The sequence below is a fragment of the Ornithorhynchus anatinus genome, chromosome 1 (genome assembly GCF_004115215.2).
Source record: "Ornithorhynchus anatinus isolate Pmale09 chromosome 1, mOrnAna1.pri.v4, whole genome shotgun sequence".
NCBI lineage: Eukaryota > Metazoa > Chordata > Mammalia > Monotremata > Ornithorhynchidae > Ornithorhynchus > Ornithorhynchus anatinus.
This window is the reverse complement of record NC_041728.1, coordinates 148,391,583-148,410,095: the sequence shown is the minus strand read 5'-3', so window position 1 is coordinate 148,410,095 and position 18,513 is coordinate 148,391,583. Positions and strand designations below refer to the sequence as shown.

The following is an 18,513-nucleotide window of genomic DNA, read 5'->3' as shown; positions in this document are numbered from 1 at the left end:
TTCATAAATACCATAATTATTTTTAGTAGTACTACTTAATATACTGCTGTACACAGAGTAAGTGCGCTGCAAGCTATTTACTGATTGCTCGATGGATGGTCAGATCCAGCCTAGAGTGAGCTGGCAAGTCACTCTCTCTTTGTCTCTCTGCGACTGAGTCCATTGTGAGATTTACTCTCCTTTTCTGATGTCTCCTTCTTTTGATGTCTGTCTCCCCCTTCTAGACTGTGAGCCCGTTGTTGGGTAGGGATTGTCTCTATCTGTTGCCGAATTGTACTTTCCAAGCTCTTAGTACAGTGTTCTGCACACAGTAAGCGCTCAATAAATATGATTGAGTGAATGAATGAATGATGTTCAAATTCTGATTTTCCTTTTTGCAGGAGCCCCTGGAAAAGGCTCAGTCACTTGCGCTGCATGGAGACCAGCTTATCCAAAATAATCACTATGCAGTGGACTCCATCAGGCCAAAGTGTGTGGAACTCCGACGCATCTGTGATGATTTCACCAATGAGACCAAGAAAAAATATGATATTTTAGGGAAGTCTCTGGAACTGCATAAACAGTTGGATAAGGTAAGTAAAACCACAACAGTTTATAATTGCTTTCGACGTAAAGGAATAAAAAGGACCTTTACCTAGAAGGTCTGAAATTTGCAGGAATTTTGCTCCCTATTTTAAGGTTGAAAAGCTTGCTTACGAGGCTGTGGAGTCAGTACTTGAAGTAAGGAGGACAGGCCAGAGCGTGGCACTGATTTAAAGGAAATTCTGGGAACCGCAGGGCCGGCTAGGAATATTGTTTGGTGGCGCCGGTGGCATGGATCACTCAGTCGATTGTATATATTGAGTGCTTACTGTGTGCAGAGCACTCTACTAAGCTCTTGGGAGAGTAGAGTACAACAGAGTTGGTAGACACGTTTCCTGCCCGCAAGAAGCTTACAGTCCGGCATTAGCTATCAACCAGAGTGGAGTAGCACTCCCCGGGGACAGAGAGGGACTGTTGATTCATTCATTCAATAGTATTTATTGAGCGCTTACTATGTGCAGAGCACTGGACTAAGCGCTTGGAATGTACAAGTCGGCAACAGATAGAGACAGTCCCTGCTCTTTGACGGGTTTACGGTCTAATCGGGGGAGACAGGCAGGCAAGAACAATGGCAATAAATAGAAACATCTCATAAAAACAATGGCAACTAAATAGAGTGAGGGTGATGTACATCTCATTAAACAAAATAAACAAAATAAATAAGGTGATAAAGATATATACAGTTGAGCGGATGAGTACAGTGCTGAGGGGGTGGGACAGGAGAGGGAAAGCGGGGAGAAGAGGGTTTAGCTGCTGAGAGATGAAGGCGGGGGAAGAGGGAGCAGAGGGAAAAAGGGGGTAGCTCAGTCTGGGAAGGACTCTTGGAGGAGGTGAGCTTTAAGTAGGGATTTGAAGAAGGGAAGAGAATTATTAGATTGTCGGAGGTGAGGAGGGAGGGCATTCCGGGACCGTAGGAGGATGTGGCAGAGGAGTCGATGGCGGGATAGGCGAGACCGAGGGACGGTGAGGAGGTGGGGGCAGAGGAGCGGAGCGTGCGGGGTGGGCAGTAGAAAGAGAGAAGGGAGGAGAGGTAGGAGGGGGCAAGGGGATGAAGAGCCTTGAAGCCTAGAGTGAGGAGTTTTTGTTTGGAGCGGAAGTTGATAGGCAACCACTGGAGGTTTTTAAGAAGGGGAGTGACATGCCCAGAACATTTCTGCAGGAAGATGAGCCGGGCAGCAGAATGAAGAATAGACTGCAGCGGGGAGAGACAAGAGGAAGGGAGATCAGAGAGAAGGCCGACACAGTAGTCTAGCCGGGATATAACAAGAGCCCGTAGCAGTAAGATAGCTGTTTGGGTGGAGAGGAAAGGGCAGATCTTGGCAATATTGTAAAGGTGAGACTGGCAGGTCTCGGTAACGGATCGGATGTGTGGGGTGAACGAGGGAGACGAATCAAAGATGACACCGAGGTCGCGGGCCCGAGAGACGGGAAGGATGGTCGTACCATCCACGGTGATAGGGAAGTCGGGAGAGGACCGGGCTCGGGAGGGAAGATGAGGAGCTCAGTCTTGCTCATGTTGAGTTTTAGGTGGCGGGCCGACATCCAGGTGGAAACGTCCCGGAGGCGGGAGGAGATGCGAGCCTGAAGGGAGGGGGAGAGGGACGGGGCAGAGATGTAGATCTGCGTGTCATCTGCGTAGAGTTAGTCGTCAAAGCCGTGAGAGAGAATGAGTTCACCGAGGGGGTGAGTGTAAATGGAGAACAGAAGAGGGTCAAGAACCGACCCTTGAGGAACTCCAACAGTTAAAGGATGGGAGGGGGAGGAGGAGCCCGCGAAGGAGACCGTGAATGACCGGCCAGAGAGATAAGAGGAGAACCGGGAGAGGACGGAGTCCGTGAAGCCGAGGTGAGATAAGGTGTGGAGGAGGAGGGGATGGTCGACAGTGTCAAAGGCAGCTGAGAGGTCAAGGAGGATTAGAATGGAGTAAGAGCCATTGGATTTGGCAAGAAGGAGGTCACGGGTGACCTTACAGAGAGCAGTCTTGGTAGAGTGGAGGGGACGGAAGCCAGATTGGAGGAGATCCAGGAGAGAATGGGAGTTAAGGAATTCTAGGCAGCGAGTGTAGACGACTTGTTCTAGGAGCTGGGAAAGGAAGGGTAGTAGGGAGATAGGGCGATAACTGGAAGAGAAAGTGGAGTCGAGAGAGGGTTTTTTTAGGATGGGGGAGACGTAGGGGAGAAGCAGCATGGCTCAGTGGAAAGAGCACGGGCTTTGGAGTCAGAGGTCATGGGTTCGAATCCCTGCTCGGCCACTTGTCAGCTGTGTGACTTTGGGCAAGTCACTTAACTTCTCGGTGCCTCAGTTACCTCATCTGTAAAATGGGGATTAAGACTGTGAGCCCACGTGGGACAACCTGATTCCCCTGTGTCTACCCCAGCGCTTAGAACAGTGCTCGGCACATAGTAAGCGCTTAACAAATGCCAACATTATTATTATTATTATGTTTGAAGGCAGAGGGGAAGGAGCCATTGGAGATTGAGTGGTTGAAAATAGGAGTTAAGGAAGGGAGGAGGGCAGGGGCGATGGTTTTTATAAGGTGAGTGGGAATGGGGTCCAAGGCGCAGGTGGAGGGGGTGGCACTTGCGAGGAGGGAGGAGATCTCCTCTGAGGATACTGCAGGGAAGGATGGGAAAGTAGGAGAGAGGGTTGGTGGGAGGGAGGGGAAAGGGGGAGGGGTGACTTTGGGGAGCTCAGACCTGATTGTGTTGATTTTTGTGATTAAGTAGGTGGCCAGATCATTGGGGGTGAGAGATGGGGGAGAGGGAGGAACAGGGGGCCTAAGGAGAGAGCTAAAGGTCCAGAACAGTTGGCGGGGGTGACGGGCATGGGTGTCGATGAGGCAGGAGAAGAAGTTTTGTCTGGCGGAGGAGAGGGCAGAGTTAAGGCAGGAAAGGATAAATTTGAAATGTATGAGGTCGGCTTGGTGCTTGGACTTTCGCCTACAGCGCTCGGCAGCTCGAGCATAGGAGCATAGGAGGCGGACAGAAGAGGTGATCCAGGGCTGTGGGCTAGTGGAGCGAGAGCGGCGGAGGGAAAGGGGGGTGAGATTGTTGAGATGAGTAGAGAGGATGGAGTTGAGAGCGGAGACCTGATCATCGAGATAGGGAAGTGAGGACAGGGCGGCAAGGTGGGGAGGGATGCTTTTGGAAAGACTGTGACACCCGTCCACATTGGCCCGCAGGAGAAGACAGAAACTGGGCTCCGGACAAGGGTTGGAGGGCCAAAGGGACAGATAGCCTCCTCCCCGCCTCCATTCGGAAGTCTTGGGAAGCAAGCACCACCAGGGAAGGTGGCTATGGGGCCTCCTCGGCCCAGCCCAACCACACTGGCCCAGTCCAACCAGCCCAGCACCCCCGGCCTCGGTCTCCCCATCTCTGCAGACCACCGGGACTGCCCCGAGCCTGGTTTCCTAGGAGAAAGAGGCAGTGGTTGTGACTCACTCACTCGCTCCTCCCCTCCTTCCCACCTTTCAATCTCCCTTGTTCCAATCCACTTGTCGCTCTTGCCACCGCCATCGCTTCCGCTGGGGGATGTGGGAGGATGCTCCAGCGAGGAGGAGGAGGGAGAGGTGAAGGAGGAAGGAGATGTCGGGTCCGAGTGGGAAGGGCCAGCCCAACCCCACAGTCCTCGTGTGTCTGGAACTGCAGGCCCGTGCTCTCGTGGGCTGTGGGGAGAACCACTCCAGGTGCCAGGGAGGTGGGGGAAGGGAGGGGAAGAAGGATCTTGGCTCATTTCTAGAGGGTTTGTTGCCCGTAAAGCAGTCGGAGGGTCAGAGAAATGTTCGGCTCTCCCCCATGGCATCAACAAATGCCGCAGTTATTATCTTCGAAACAGTATGGCCTAGTGGGGATTAAGGGTCAGAGGATGTTGGTTCTAATCCCAGCTCTGCCACTTGTCTGCTCTGTGACCTTGGGCAAGTCGCTTAACTTCTCTGGGCCTCAGTTGCCTCATCTGTAAAATGGAGATTAAAACTGTGAGCCCTATATGGGGCAACATGATTACTTTGTATCTACCTCAGTGCTTAGAATGGTGCTTGGCACATAGTAAGTCTTAACAAATTATTATTATTATCAATAACGTCATTATTATTATTATCCTCGGTGCCCATCATAAGTATGTGATGTCATGGGCATTCAGGTCCAAAATATTTTTCCAACTATAGCACTGCTAATGTCATGTTTGGCCCCATTGTCTATAGAACGAAAGCAAATTTTCAGTTCAAGCGTGCGTGAAAAATGTCCATAAACCAATTTGAAGAGGAATAGAAAGGAGAAAAGGGTGCACTTAAAGTTGAAGCCAAATCACAGGAACAAAGCATTATTAATATGACCACGGGTTAGACTTGACCATAAATTTTAGTTTCAATCCTGTACTTCATTTCTCATTTTCTCTCAAAAGCACAAGGGTACTAATAGTAAATGTTTCTTGTGTGGTTCCTAATTTTGAGAATGACATCAAAACAGAATTCCTTTTTTTAAGTTCTCATTTTTTTACTTAGTGAGCTCCCACAGATACTAAGATGTGATTCCTTTTGAAAAGCAAGTAGAGCAAAAATAAATTCACCAGAGTTAGGTCCTTTAGCCGCATTTCTAGAAACAAGAGCACCTGCTGTGTCCCCTCTCCTTCTTGGTATGTTTTTTTCTGAGGCGCCACCACATCTCTCAGAAGCTACGCAATTTGTACACTGGAGATAGCTTCCAGATGCAACAGGATGACTCTGTTGTGTGGTTCAGTGGAAAGAGCCCGGCCTTGGGAGTCAGATGTTGTGGGTTCGAATCCCCGCTCTGCCACTTGTCAGCTGTGTGACTGGGGGCAAGTCACTTCACTTCTCTGGGCCTCAGTTCCCTCATCTGTAAAATGGGGATTAAGACTGTGAGCCCCACGTGGGACGACCTGATGACCCTGTATCTACCCTAGCGCTTAGACCAGTGCTCTGCACATAGTAAGCGCTTAACAAATACCAACATTATCATTATTATTATTATTATTATATCCCCAGTGCTTGAGAAGCAGCATGGCCTAGTGGATAGAGCACAGGCCTGGGAGTCAGAAGATCACAGATACTATTCCCGGCTCTGTCACTTGTCCGCTGTGTGACCTTGGGCAAACCACTTCTCTTCTCTGGGCCTCAGTTCCCACATCTGTAAAGTGGGGATTAAGACTGTGAGCCCTAATTGTCCAATCCGATTATTTTCTGTCAACCCCAGTGCTTCGAACAGTGCCTCACACATATTAAGCGCTTAACAAATGCCATAATTATTGTTATTATTACAGTGCTCTGCACAAGGTAGGTGCACTCCAGTGGTTGCCCACCACCTCGGCATCGAACAAAAACTCCTCCCCGTAGGATTTAAAGCACTCAGTCACCTTGGCCCCTCCTATCTCCCCTTGATATTCTTCTACGACAACGTAGCCCTCACACTTCGCTCTGCTAATGCTAAGCTTCCCACTGTACCTCGATCTCACCTGTCTCACCACTGACCTCTCCCCGATGTCCTGCCTCTGGCTTAGAACGCCCTCCCTCCTCATAACCGACAAACCGACAGTTACCCTCCCCGACCTTCAAAGCCTTCTCGGACTAAGCCCTCCTTTCTTCTTCTCCCACTCCCTTCTATGTCACCCTGATTTGCTGCCTTTATTCATTCCCCCTCCCAGCCCCACAGCACTTATGTACATATCTGTCATTTATTTATAATAATGCTTCCCCCTCCTCTAGACTGTAAGCTCATTGTGCGCAGGGAATGGGCCTGTTTATTGTTATATAGTACTCTCCCAAATGCTTAGTACAGTGCTCTGCGCACAGTATGCACTCAAGAAATATAACTAAATACCATTGATGATCATGATGATGATAAAGCCCAGACTGCCTGCAGGTTGAGCTTCTGGCTGTGGATTCAGAAGTATCGGGTGTAAGGTCCGAAAGGATATTTTGGTCCTGGCTTGCCCTAAGAAATTATCATCTTAAATCCTCATTAGTTTTGGCATCTGGGAGATCAGCCGAGTACAGGATTATTACACAGAGACATGAATCAGCGTCTTGCAGGGAAGCAGCTGTATCATGTGCCTGTCTCTCTTCAGGGCCGTCACTGTGGCCAAGGTCACCACGCTGACAGTTTCTAACAAAATGAAATACAGCTGGTCCAGCTTGAATGTGAACCTCCAGGGCATGGCAGTGTACGTTGTTCCCTTCTACCTGGGCATGTGTGTGTGTGTGTGTATCGAATTTCTGTCCCTCTTTGCGATGTTAATAATAATAATGTTGGTATTTGTTAAACGCTTACTATGTGCAGAGCACTGTTCTAAGTGCTGGGGTAGATACAGGGTAATCAGGTTGTCCCACATGAGGCTCACAGTCTTCATCCCCATTTTACAGAGGCACAGAGAAGTGAAGCGACTTGCCCACAGTCACACAGCTGCCAAGTGGCAGAGCTGGGATTCGAACCCATGACCTCTGACTCCCAAGCCCGGGCTCTTTCCGCTGAGCCACGCTGCTTCTCTGTGGTATTTGTTAAACGCTTACTATGTGCAAAGCACTGTTCTAAGCGCTGGAGTTGATACAAGGTAATCAGGTTGTCCCACATGAGGCTCGCAGTCTTCGTCCCCATTTTACAGATGAGGTAACTGAGGCACAGAGAAGTGACTTGCCCCAAGTCACACAGTTGATAATGGTGGCGCCGGGATTAGAACCCATGACCTCTGACTCCCAAGCCCGGGCTATTTCCACTAAGCCACGCTGCTTCTCTAGTTAGTTCAGGGGCTGGAATGGAATTGTAAGCAGGGAGGCTCAGCGTCTTCCACGGTGGCTTTATGTATGTAAATTCCCCTCTAGACTGTAAGCTTGTTGTGGGCAGGGAAGGTGTCTGTTTATTGTTGTATTGTACTCTCTCAAGTGCATAGTACAATGCTCTGCACACAGTAAGCACTCAATAAATATCATTGATTGAGTAACTGACTGACCTCCTGGTTTCTAATCCAAACCAGTAGCAGTTTCCCTTCCGCTCACTGTTTTGAGCAGAATCCGGTGTATACGCCTGCAGAAGAATTTCATACTGGATTACTCAGAGAGGGAATGCTTGTTCTCATATTGGATTCTGAAACGGAACAGTTTTAGCTTTCCCTGAAGAGGGTTTTTTTTATGGTATTTGTTCATTCATTCAATAGTATTTATTGAGCACTTACTATGTGCAGAGCACTGTACTAAGCGCTTGGAATGTACAAATCGGCAACAGATAGAGACAGTCCCTGCCCTTTGACGGGCTTACGGTCTAATCGGGGGAGACGGGCAGACAAGAACAATGGCAATAAATAGAGTCAAGGGGAAGAACATCTCATAAAAACAATGGCAAATAAATAGAATCAGGGTGATGTACATCTCATTAAACAAAATAAACAAAATAAATAGGATGATGAAGATATATACAGTTGAGTGGATGAGTACAGAGCTGAGGGGGTGGAACGGGAGATGGGGAGGAGCAGAGGGAATGGGGGAGAAGAGGGTTTAGCTGCGGAGAGGTGAAGGGGTGGGTAGAGGGAGCAGAGGGAAAAAGGGGGGAGCTCAGTCTGCTTACTATGTGCTAGGCACTGTACTAAGCGCTGGGGTAGATACAAGCTAAGGAGGGTGGACACAGTCCATGTCCCACATGGTGCTCAGAGTCTTAATCCCAATTTTACAGATGTAACTGAGGCACAGACAAATGAAGTAACTTGCCCAGGGTCAACCAGCAGAGAAGCAGTATGGTCTAGTGGATAGAGCACGGGCCTGGCAGTCAGAAGGACCTGGGCTCTAATCCCGGCTCCGCCACTTGGTCTGCTGGGTGACCTTGGGCAAGGTACTTGACTTCTCTGTGACTCAGTTACCTCATCTGTAAAATGGGGATTCAGACTGTGAGCCCCATGTGAGATGGGTACTGTGTCCAGTCAGATTTCCTTGTATCTACCGTAGGTAGCTCTTAGAATAATGCCTGGCACATAGTAAGTGCTTAGCAAATACCATTTTTTAAAAAAAGTAGGAGATATAGGATCAGAACCGATGTCTTTCTGACTCCCAGGCCTGTGGTTTATCCACTAGGCCACAATGCTTCCTGTAATTTTGCCCCCTATCATTAATTCCCAGCGGTCCCAATTTCCCTATGTGCTTCCCAGCACATACATTACATTAACGTGGTTTCCCAAAGTGCCAGTAATCATGTCTTCACAGACTTAAACAGGCTATGTCACTGCTCCGGGTTATAATCTGCACTTGGAACAAAGCTGCGACCATTCCCATCCTTGAGTATGATCTCGTGTTCACCATGTTGACCAAAATTACAGTACAGAAGAGTGGTGTGGTTTAATCGGCTCCTCTAAATGGTAAAGGAAGAGTGGCGTTAGGTTACATCTAGAGGAAGTGGTAGAGCATATGTGGGGCTGATAGAAGGAGTAAATATCAAGTACTTAAGTGGTACAGATCTGAGTGCAGAGACCACACAGAGGGAAAATGAGAATTTAGGTAAGGCTTCTTGAAAGAGGTGTGATTTTAGAGTGACTTTAAAGGTGAGGCGACATTTTGCTCTTGCTCTCGGCCACTTCCTTGTCCCATATGATTTTATTTGGCTTTTCATGATTTTCTGCAGAGTGCTTCCTCTTTCAGTGCTTGACTTCAATATCTTTAGAGTTTTACTCGGGGCTAGAGAAAGCCAGAATGAATTGGCTGGGCCTAAAGCTCCAGAAGGGTTCAGGCCTGGAAACCATACTATCTTGCAGACGTTGTCTCTCAGTCAGTAAAAGAGCTGGAGAAGCAAAGGTCCATGCAGAGCAAGGGATGCATGAATCGGTGGCAGGGAAAGGGAAGGTGAAGACATATGCAGACAGGATGATACATGCACTGTTGGGGGGAGACGGCAAATGCAGACAAGGAGATGCATACATTGACAGAGTCGGGGGGGAAGCACATGCGGAAAGGAAAAGTGTGCGTCGGTTAGGGGGAGACACATGAAGACAAGAAGATGCGTGCACTGGCAAGAGAAGGAGTGTAACCTAGTAGGTAGAGTACCAGCCTGGCAGTCAGAAGGACTTGGGTTCTAATCCCAGCTCTGCCACTTGTCTGCCGTGTGATCTCAAGCAAGTCACTTCACTTCTCTGGGCCTCAGTTACCTCATCTGTGAAATGGGGATTAAGACTGGGAGCCCCATGTGGCTTGTAGATTAGCTTGTATCTACTCCATGCTTAGTACATTTTCTGGCACATAATAAGAGCTTAACAGATAGCATAAAAAAATAGCTGGGGGGAAGAAGGCACACGCAGACGGGAAGATGCATGCATTGGCTGGGGGAATGGAGGATGCCAGCGCTTTCGTCTGGACCCCAGGATTCACGTGTGGGATTTTGAAATCAAAATCCAGTCCTGGTTCTGTGAGTTTGTCCGTGGCCCTGCTTTTGCTGACTATCTACTGAATTTCCTTTCCACAGGCCACTCAGTGGTGTGAAGCTGGAATCTATCTCTTAGCTTCCCAAGCCGTGGATAAGTGCCAGTCCCAAGAGGGAGCCGAAACCGCTCTGTGTGACATCGAGAAGTTCCTGGGCACGGCCAAGGAGCACCAGCTGTCCAACCCAAAGGAATTTTACAACCAGTTTGATATGATTCTCACGCCTGAAATAAAGGTATCGTCTTCGGGGTTTTCACACCTTGGGCTGGAGAAGAATGGTATGTGGCCATGAGTTGTACTGACCTGGGATAGGTAATTGTCAAAAGGCTCTGCATGTGGGTATGGAATATCTACTTTCGAGCTCTTCCCCAGGTCCTAACCCTTCCCTATGCTGTAGAAGGGGTGCAAGAAGCCGGTCAGCCTCTAAGTATCTGCTCCCTGGACCCAGTAAATGGGTGCAGCAGAGAGTTTCTTTTCCTGTTCCCCTCAGACTCTTTGGGTACAAAAGCAAAGTGATTAGATTAGGTTGCACCACTGCACCCGCTGAAGCCATAGGGGAATTTTTGTACCCACAGAATTTGAGAGCTGTGTTTCCCTTTTTAAAGAAATCTGTTATGCTTTGATGACCAGCAAAATAGAAAGTCATAAATATTCATTTGCCAAGGTGCAGTGTGGCATGTGCGTACCATCTCTGGTGTCCATTCCGATGGAAGCAGAAACTAAAATGTCTATGAATACACTCAAGACTGCTCAGTTAATGATTTACGTAACCTTCCCCATATTGCCAAGATGACTTTTGGCTTTTCTAGTCCAGACAGGCATCTGATCTGTTACGCTCAGTGTGCCTAACTGGCCTTCTACCAGCACTTTTAAGTTCCCAACCGCAAAACGTGTTGGGAAAAACAGCGGCCATTTTACCGGTCTCACGAAGGCTTTGTTTCCTTGGATCGGGTCTTCCGTAGCCCTCTCCAGAGACCCTTTCTGGGTCAGAGCATGTAAACTGTAGTGGTAATTGATCTAACACGTGCTTAGTGGGCAGTAAGTGCTTGACCCTGGAATTGCTACTGGAATTTCCTGCTCACTACCTGCTTATTGACCCCACAGGTCAAGGCCCAAAAAATCTTGCAGAAGCTGGGAGATGTACAGGAGATGTTTGATAAGAGACAAGTGAGTCTGAAGAAGCTGGCGGCCAAACAGACGCGGCCAGTGCAACCCGTAGCCCCGCATCCAGAGTCCTCCCCCAAGCGGGCATCGCCAAAGACCAGTCGGCCCTCCACACTAAGTAAGCGACTCCGGAAATTCTCCAGCGGCTCTGGGTTGGCTGCGAGTCTTAGAAGGAAACATGGAGCTTTCTGGGAATTGCCTCTGTCGTCATGAGATGCTTCTGGGTTCTCTAGGAAACTAATCCAAATCATTGTAATGATAATTGTATTTGTTAAGCGCTTACTTTGTGTTTAAAGTGCTGGAGTGGATACAAGCAAATCGGATTGGAGACGGTCCCTGTCCAACATAGCGCTCACAGTCTTAATCCCCATTTTACAGATGAGGGAACTGACGCCCAGAGAATAACAATAATAATGGTCTTTGTTAAGTGTTTACTATGTGCCAGGCACTGTACTAAGCGTCCTCCTTGACCTCTCTGCTGCCTTTGACACTGTCGACCATCCCCTCCTCCTCCACACCTTATCTCACCTTGGCTTCACGGACTCCGTCCTCTCCCAGTTCTCCTCTTATCTCTCTGGCCGGTCATTCTCGGTCTCCTTTGCGGGCGCCTCCTCCCCCTCCCATCCTTTAACTGTTGGAGTTCCTCAAGGGTCAGTTCTCGGCCCTCTTCTGTTCTCCATTTACACTCACTCCCTCGGTGAACTCATTCGCTCTCACGGCTCTGACTACCATCTCTACGCAGATGACACGCAGATGTACATCTCCGCCCCGTCCTCCCCCCTTCCCTTCAGGCTCGCATCTCCTCCCGCCTCCGGGACGTCTCCACCTGGATGTCGGCCCGCCACCTAAAACTCAACATGAGCGAGACTGAACTCCTATCTTCCCTCCCAAACCCGGTCCTCTCCCAGACTTCCCTATCACCATGGATGGCACGACCATCCTTCCCGTCTCTCGGGCCCGCAATCTCGGTGTCATCTTTGACTCGTCTCTCTCGTTCACCCCGCACGTCCTATCCGTTACCGAGAGCTGCCGGTCTCACCTTTACAATATCGCCAAGATCCGCCCTTTCCTCTCCACCCAAACGGCTACCTTACTGCTATGGGCTCTTGTCATATCCTGGCTAGATTACTGTGTCAGCCTTCTCTCTGATCTCCCTTCCTCCTCTCTCGCCCCGCTCCGGTCTATTCTTCACTCCACTGCCCGGCTCATCTTTCCGCAGAAACGATCTGGGCGTGTCACTCCCCTTCTTAAACACTTCCAGTGGTTGCCTATCGACCTCCACTCCAAACAAAAACTCCTCACTCTAGGCTTCAAGGCTCTACATCACCTCGCCCCTCCCTACCTCTCCTCCCTTCTCTCTTTCCACCACCCACCCCGCACGCTCCGCTCCTCCGCCGCCCACCTCCTCACCGTCCCCCGGTCTCGCCCATCCCGCCGTCGACCCCCGGGCCACGTCCTCCCGCGGTCCCGAAACGCCCTCCCTCCTCACCTCTGCCAAACTGATTCTCTTCCCCTCTTCAAAACCCTACTTAAAACTCACCTCCTCCGAGAGGCCTTCCCAGACTGAGCTCCTCTTCTCCGTCTACTCCCTCTGCCACCCCCCCTTCACCTCTCCGCAGCTTAACCCTCTTTTCCCCCCATCTCCCTCTGCTCCTCCCCCCTCCCTTCCCATCCCCTCAGCACTGTACTCGTCCGCTCGACTGTATATATTTTCATTACCCTATTTATTTTGTTAATGAAATGTCCATCGCCTCGATTCTATTTAGTTGCCATTGTTTTTATGAGATGTTCTTCCCCTTGACTCTATTTATTGCCATTGTTCTCATCTGCCCGTCTCCCCCGATTAGACCGTGAGCCCGTCATACGGCAGGGACCGTCTCTAATCTGTTGCCGACTTGTTCATCCCAAGCGCTTAGTACAGTACTCTGCACATAGTAAGCGCTCAATAAATACTATTGAATGAATGAATGAATGAATGAATGAATGAATGAAATGGCTTGCCCGAGGGCACACAGCAGACAAGCAGCAGAGCCAGGACTAGATGGAACCCATGGTCTTCTGACTCCCAGGCCAGTGCTCTTTCACTGTACAGTGCTGCTTCTCTGTATCTAAACTAGTAAACACCAGACTCAAACTGACTCTCTAATCCCTGGGAGTTAAGTGGTTTCTACTTAGACTGTGAACCCCATGTTGGACAGGAATTGTGTCAGGCCTGATTATCTTGTACATGCCCCAGTGCTTAGCACAGAGCTTGGCACATAACACATGATAAATATAATGCTAATAATAATAATTATCATTTTTATTATTATTATTAACATCTCCCCTTGACTGAGATCAGATTTGGGATGGTTGGGCCAACAATCACTCCGCTTAGAAAGGTGTTTCAGTAAGTATATGTCTACGCAGAGCATATCAGAAAGATTGAGGTCTTTGGATAGGTGGTCTTTTGAATAGAGAAAGATTTTTGAAAATCATAGGTTCTCAGCTACTATTAATCATGGATACCACAGATTCTCTGGAGCAAGAAAGTTGCACCCACTTGATATGATCCTAATTTTCCCTTAAAAAAGCACACCGCAGAGACGATCTTAGTTTTATGGTTGGGGTTTAGGACTAAAAATTCTGAGGATGGAGAGATGGGTTTCAGATCCGGGGACACTGCCTGAATATGTTCCCAGGTCTCAGAACTTGAATAATAGGTCAGTACAGATCCATTATTCCCCGATGTTTCCAGACCTACCAAGGGACAGGTAGCCTGCTGGTTATTTCCAATGCTTATTTGCTTCTACCAATACCCGACTCTGCCTGACTTTGAGAAATGCAAGATAACAAATCTTGAATGTACTTGTATGTGGCAAGAGTTTTTATCTCCGAGATAAAAAGTAATTAACTTTGGGTTAGAAACCCCAGACCCTTTCATTCCATTCCACTTTCCCAGGAGAGAAGCTTGTGGTGTCAAGGGTCCAATGTGGGAAAGGATTGATGCTTCTTTTTCTTTACTGATTCCTTACATAGCAGCAACAGCAGCTACAGTATTTATTGAGTGCCTACTGTATGCGAAACACTGTACTGGGCTCCTGGAAACTTGCAAGAGAAGTTAAAACACAGTCTCTGCCTGGGAAGAACAGCTCGTTGTGGGCAGGGAATGTATCTACCAACTCTGTTATTGCGTACTCTCCCAAGCGCTCGATAAGTACGATCGATTACAAAAATTGTACACTGACGGAACGTTCCCCAGTACAAGCAAAATGTTTTTATTTTGGTTCTGGAACGGGTGCACCAACTCCGAGAAGGTGAAAGTCACCTGTCTCATTCCTACGGCTATTTTCACCTATCGGGAAACTGTAGCTAGGCCACCCTGCCTCTTGAAGCCAACTGAGGGCTGCAAGTGAGACAGAATGTCATTTTGTATGGTATTTCTTAAGTGCTTACTCTGTGCCAGACACTGTTCTAGTGTTAGGGGTAGATATAAACTAATCAGGTTGGACACAGTCCATGTCCCACATGGGGTTCATAGTCTTAATCCCTGTTTAACACATAAGGTAACTGAGGCCCAGAGAAGTGAAGTAACTAGCCCAAGGTCACAGATTAGCCATGTTGGTTCCACTTATCCTCCCATGGGCTTCAGGCCCAGACCAGAGGATGCTGGAGCCCAGCGGGGTTGTGGAGATGAGCCCAGGCCCCATTCTTCTTCCCCCCAAACCCACTGAGAGTAGGAAAGCAGGGGCACAGGGGATGAGATGGAGCAGCGTGGCTCAGTGGAAAGAGCATGGGCTTGGGAGTCAGAGATCATGGGTTCGAATCCCGGCTCTGCCACTTGTCAGCTGTGTGACTGTGGGCAAGTCACTTCACTTCTCTGGGCCTCAGTTACCTCATCTGTAAAATGGGGATGAAGACTGTGAGCCTCACGTGGGACAACCCGATGACCCTGTATCTCCCCCAGCGCTTAGAACAGTGCTCTGCACACAGTAAGCGCTTAACAAAAACCAACATTATTATTATTATGTCCTGCAAACCTGAAAGGACCTGCTTGTCAGTAAGTCAGTCCATCGTATTTATTGAGCGCTTACTGTGTGCAGAGCACTTTACAATATAAAAGACACATTCCCTGCCCACAAAGAGCTTATAGTGTAGAGGAGTCGCTTCCTCTAGACATCTGTTTGTGAAACCAACTGCACAGCTTTGAGCCTGCAGAGTCGGGGTCACCATTAATTGTCCATCTTTATCCTTGGCTGCAGCTCAGCTAACCCATCAGGGGCTCGGCTCTGTGGCCACTAACTCTTGGCTGCTGGGGGTAGCGTAGCGTGAATGTCCTTTCCTCTTCCTTCCTCTTTTCCCTCCTTTCTCCCTTTCCCCATTCCCTCTCCTTCCTCTTGCCCTCTCCCTTTATGCCACAATTCTCTCTCCCTCACACCCCGTTTCCTCTTTTTCCTTCCCCCTTGATCTCTTTCCTCCTTTCCTTTCTGTTTCTGCCTGACTCCACACACTTTAGAATACCGCCAAAATCAAGTCACCAGCCACGTTACCATCGGCGGGCCCTCGTTAGGTGCAGTGTTCACTTGGCGTAGTTGGAGCGATCATGGTGAGATGGTAATGGTGAGGAGAAACCAAAACTGCAATTCAACCATCTCATGCTTCCCTGCCTCCCCCGTGTCTGATTGCCCCAAGAACCTGGTCAGCTTCATCTCACTTCCAGCGCAACCAAACCACCCAGTGTCGGGCGGCTGCATGGTGAGCCAGGGCTGCGGCGGGGAAATGTGAAGGTTTCTTTTGCCCTGGCTCAGCTCTCGATCCTGGTGGAGGTGGTGGACTGCCTAAAGTGAAAAATTGGCATCTCTCTTCTGGAAGGCAGTCAGTCTATAATGTTGGTATTTGTTAAGCGCTTACTATGTGCCGAGCACTGTTCTAAGCGCTGGGGTAGACACAGGGGAATGAGGTTGTCCCACGTGGGGCTCACAATCTTAATCCCCATTTTACAGGTGAGATAACTGAGGCACCGAGAAGTTAAGTGACTTGCCCAAAGTCACACAGCTGACATGTGGCCGAGCGGGGATTCGAACCCATGACCTCTGACTCCAAAGCCCGTGCTCTTTCCACTGAGCCACGCTGTAGTCTGTCAATCGTATTTATTGAGCACTTACTGTGTGCAAAGCACTGTTCTAAGCACTTGGGAGAGTACACTATAACAACAAACAGACACATTCCTTCCCACAACAAGGTCACAGTCTAGAAGAGGGGAAAGACATTAGTATAAATAGATAAATACATAACCATAGAGCACAGGCCTGGGAGTCAGTAGGTCATAGGTTCTAATCCTGGCTCTGCCACATGTCTGCTGTGTGACCTTGGGCAAGTCACTTTGTTTCTCTGGGCCTCAGTTCCCTCATCTGTAAAATGGGGATTAAGACCGTAAGCCCCACGTGGATCAGGGACTGTGTCCAACTCATTTTGCTTGTATCCACCCCAGTGCTTAGTACAGTGCCTGGCACATAGTAAGTGCTTAACAAATATCATTATTATTATTAAATTACAAATATATATATGTGTGTGTGTGCTGTGGGGATGGGAGGGAGGATGAATGAAGGAGAAAATAAGAACAGTGCAGAAGAGAGTGGGAGAAGCGGAGGGGAGGGCTTAGTCAGGGAAGGCTTTTTGGAGGAGATGTACCTTCAGTAAGGTTTTGAAGGTGGGGGAGAGCATTTATGTGTCTGATATGAGGAGGGAGGGCATTCCAGGACCTCGGAGTCAGAAGGACCTGAGTTCTAATGTTGGCTTGGCCACTGATCTGCTGTGTGTCCCTGGCTAAGTCACTTCACCTCTCTCTGCCTGTTACCTCATCTATAAAATCGGGAATTGAGACTGTTAGCCCCACGTGGGAAAATTTGGTTTTATCCACCCCAGCACTTAGTACAGTGCCTGGCACATAGTGAATGCTTAACAAATACTTGTTATTATTAATATTTTTACAGGCCTGGGAGTCAGTAGGACCTGGGTTCTAATTCTGCCTCTGCTTGTTTGCTGTGTGACCGTGAACAAATCACTTAACTTCTCTGTGCTTCAGTTACTCATCTGTAAAATGAGAATTAAGATTGTGGGCTCCTTGTCCAACTATGTCCAACCTCATTATCTCGCATTTTCTCCATCCCTTAGTACAGTGCCTGGCACATAGTAAGCGCTTAACAAATACCATTAAAACAAAACGAAACAAAAAAAGTGTCAGTCAATTATATTTTTTAAGATCTTACTGTGTGAAGAGCACTATCCTAAGCACTTGGGAGAGTACAGTATAACAATATAACAGACACATTTCCTAGTCACAAGAGTTTACAGTCTAGAGGGGGAGCCAGACGTTAATATTAAGTAAATGAGTTACAGATATGTATATAAGCGTTGTGGGGCTGGGAGGGGGATGAATTAAGGGAGCAAGTCAGGGTGACACAGAAGGGAGTGGAAGGAAAGGAAAAGAGGGAAAGGAAGCCCTCTTGGAGGAGCTGTACCTTCAGTGAGACTTTGAAGGCGAGGAGAGTAATCGTCCGTCGGATATGAAGAGGGAGGGAGATCCAGGCCAGAGACAGGATGAGGGCGAGACGTCGGTGGCAAGATAGATGGGATAGTGGTAGAGGGAGTAGGTTGGCATTAGAGGAGCGAAGTGTGTGGGCTGCGATGTAGTAAGACAGCAGCAAGGTAAGGTAGGAGGAGGCCAGGTGACTGAGGGCTTTAAAGTTTTTGTTTGATGTGGAGGTAGATGGCCAACCACTGGAAGTTCTTGAGGAGTGGAGAAACGTGGCCTAAACATCTTTGTCGAAAGATGATCTGGAAAACAGAGTGAATTATGGAATGGAGTGGGGAAAGACGGGAGGCTGGAAGGTTAGCAAGGAGGCTGATAGAATCAGGTGGGTTAGAATAAATGCTTAGATTAGCACGGTAGGAGTTTGGATGGAGAGGAAAGGGCAGATTTTAGTGATGTTGTGAAGATTGAACTGATAGGATTTAGTGATAGATTGAATATGTGGGTAGAATGGGAGAGAAGACACAGATAACATAATAATAATGGTGGTTGTTAAGCGCTTACTATGTGCAAAGCACTGTTCTGGGTGATCAGGTGATCAGGTTGTCCCACGTGGGCCTCACAGTTTTACTCCCAATTTTACAGATGAGGTAACTGAGGCACAGATAAGTTAAGTGACTTGTCCAAAGTCACACAGCTGGCAAGCAGTGGAGCTGGGATTCGAACTCATAAACTCTGACTCCCAAGCCCGGGCTCTTTCCACTGTGCCACGCTTAATGCCCACGTTATAGGCTTGTGAGCTGGGAAGGATGGTGGTGCTGCCTACAGTGATGGGGAGGAGTAAGGTTTGGGT

General features: G+C 48.6%; 1 protein-coding gene across 9 annotated transcripts in view; it reads left to right on the top strand.

Moving 5' to 3' along the window:
• MCF2L2 (MCF.2 cell line derived transforming sequence-like 2) overlaps window positions 1-18,513 on the top strand; it is a 482,616-nt gene that overhangs the window by 246,461 nt on the left and 217,642 nt on the right. For all 9 annotated transcript variants that reach the window (XM_029058027.2, XM_029058038.1, XM_029058021.2 and 6 more), the window contains 3 exons: window positions 381-572; window positions 10,029-10,220; window positions 11,090-11,267. In XM_029058027.2, coding sequence (XP_028913860.1) covers window positions 381-572; window positions 10,029-10,220; window positions 11,090-11,267 — 562 coding nt within the window. The remainder of the gene's footprint in view (window positions 1-380; window positions 573-10,028; window positions 10,221-11,089; window positions 11,268-18,513) is intronic.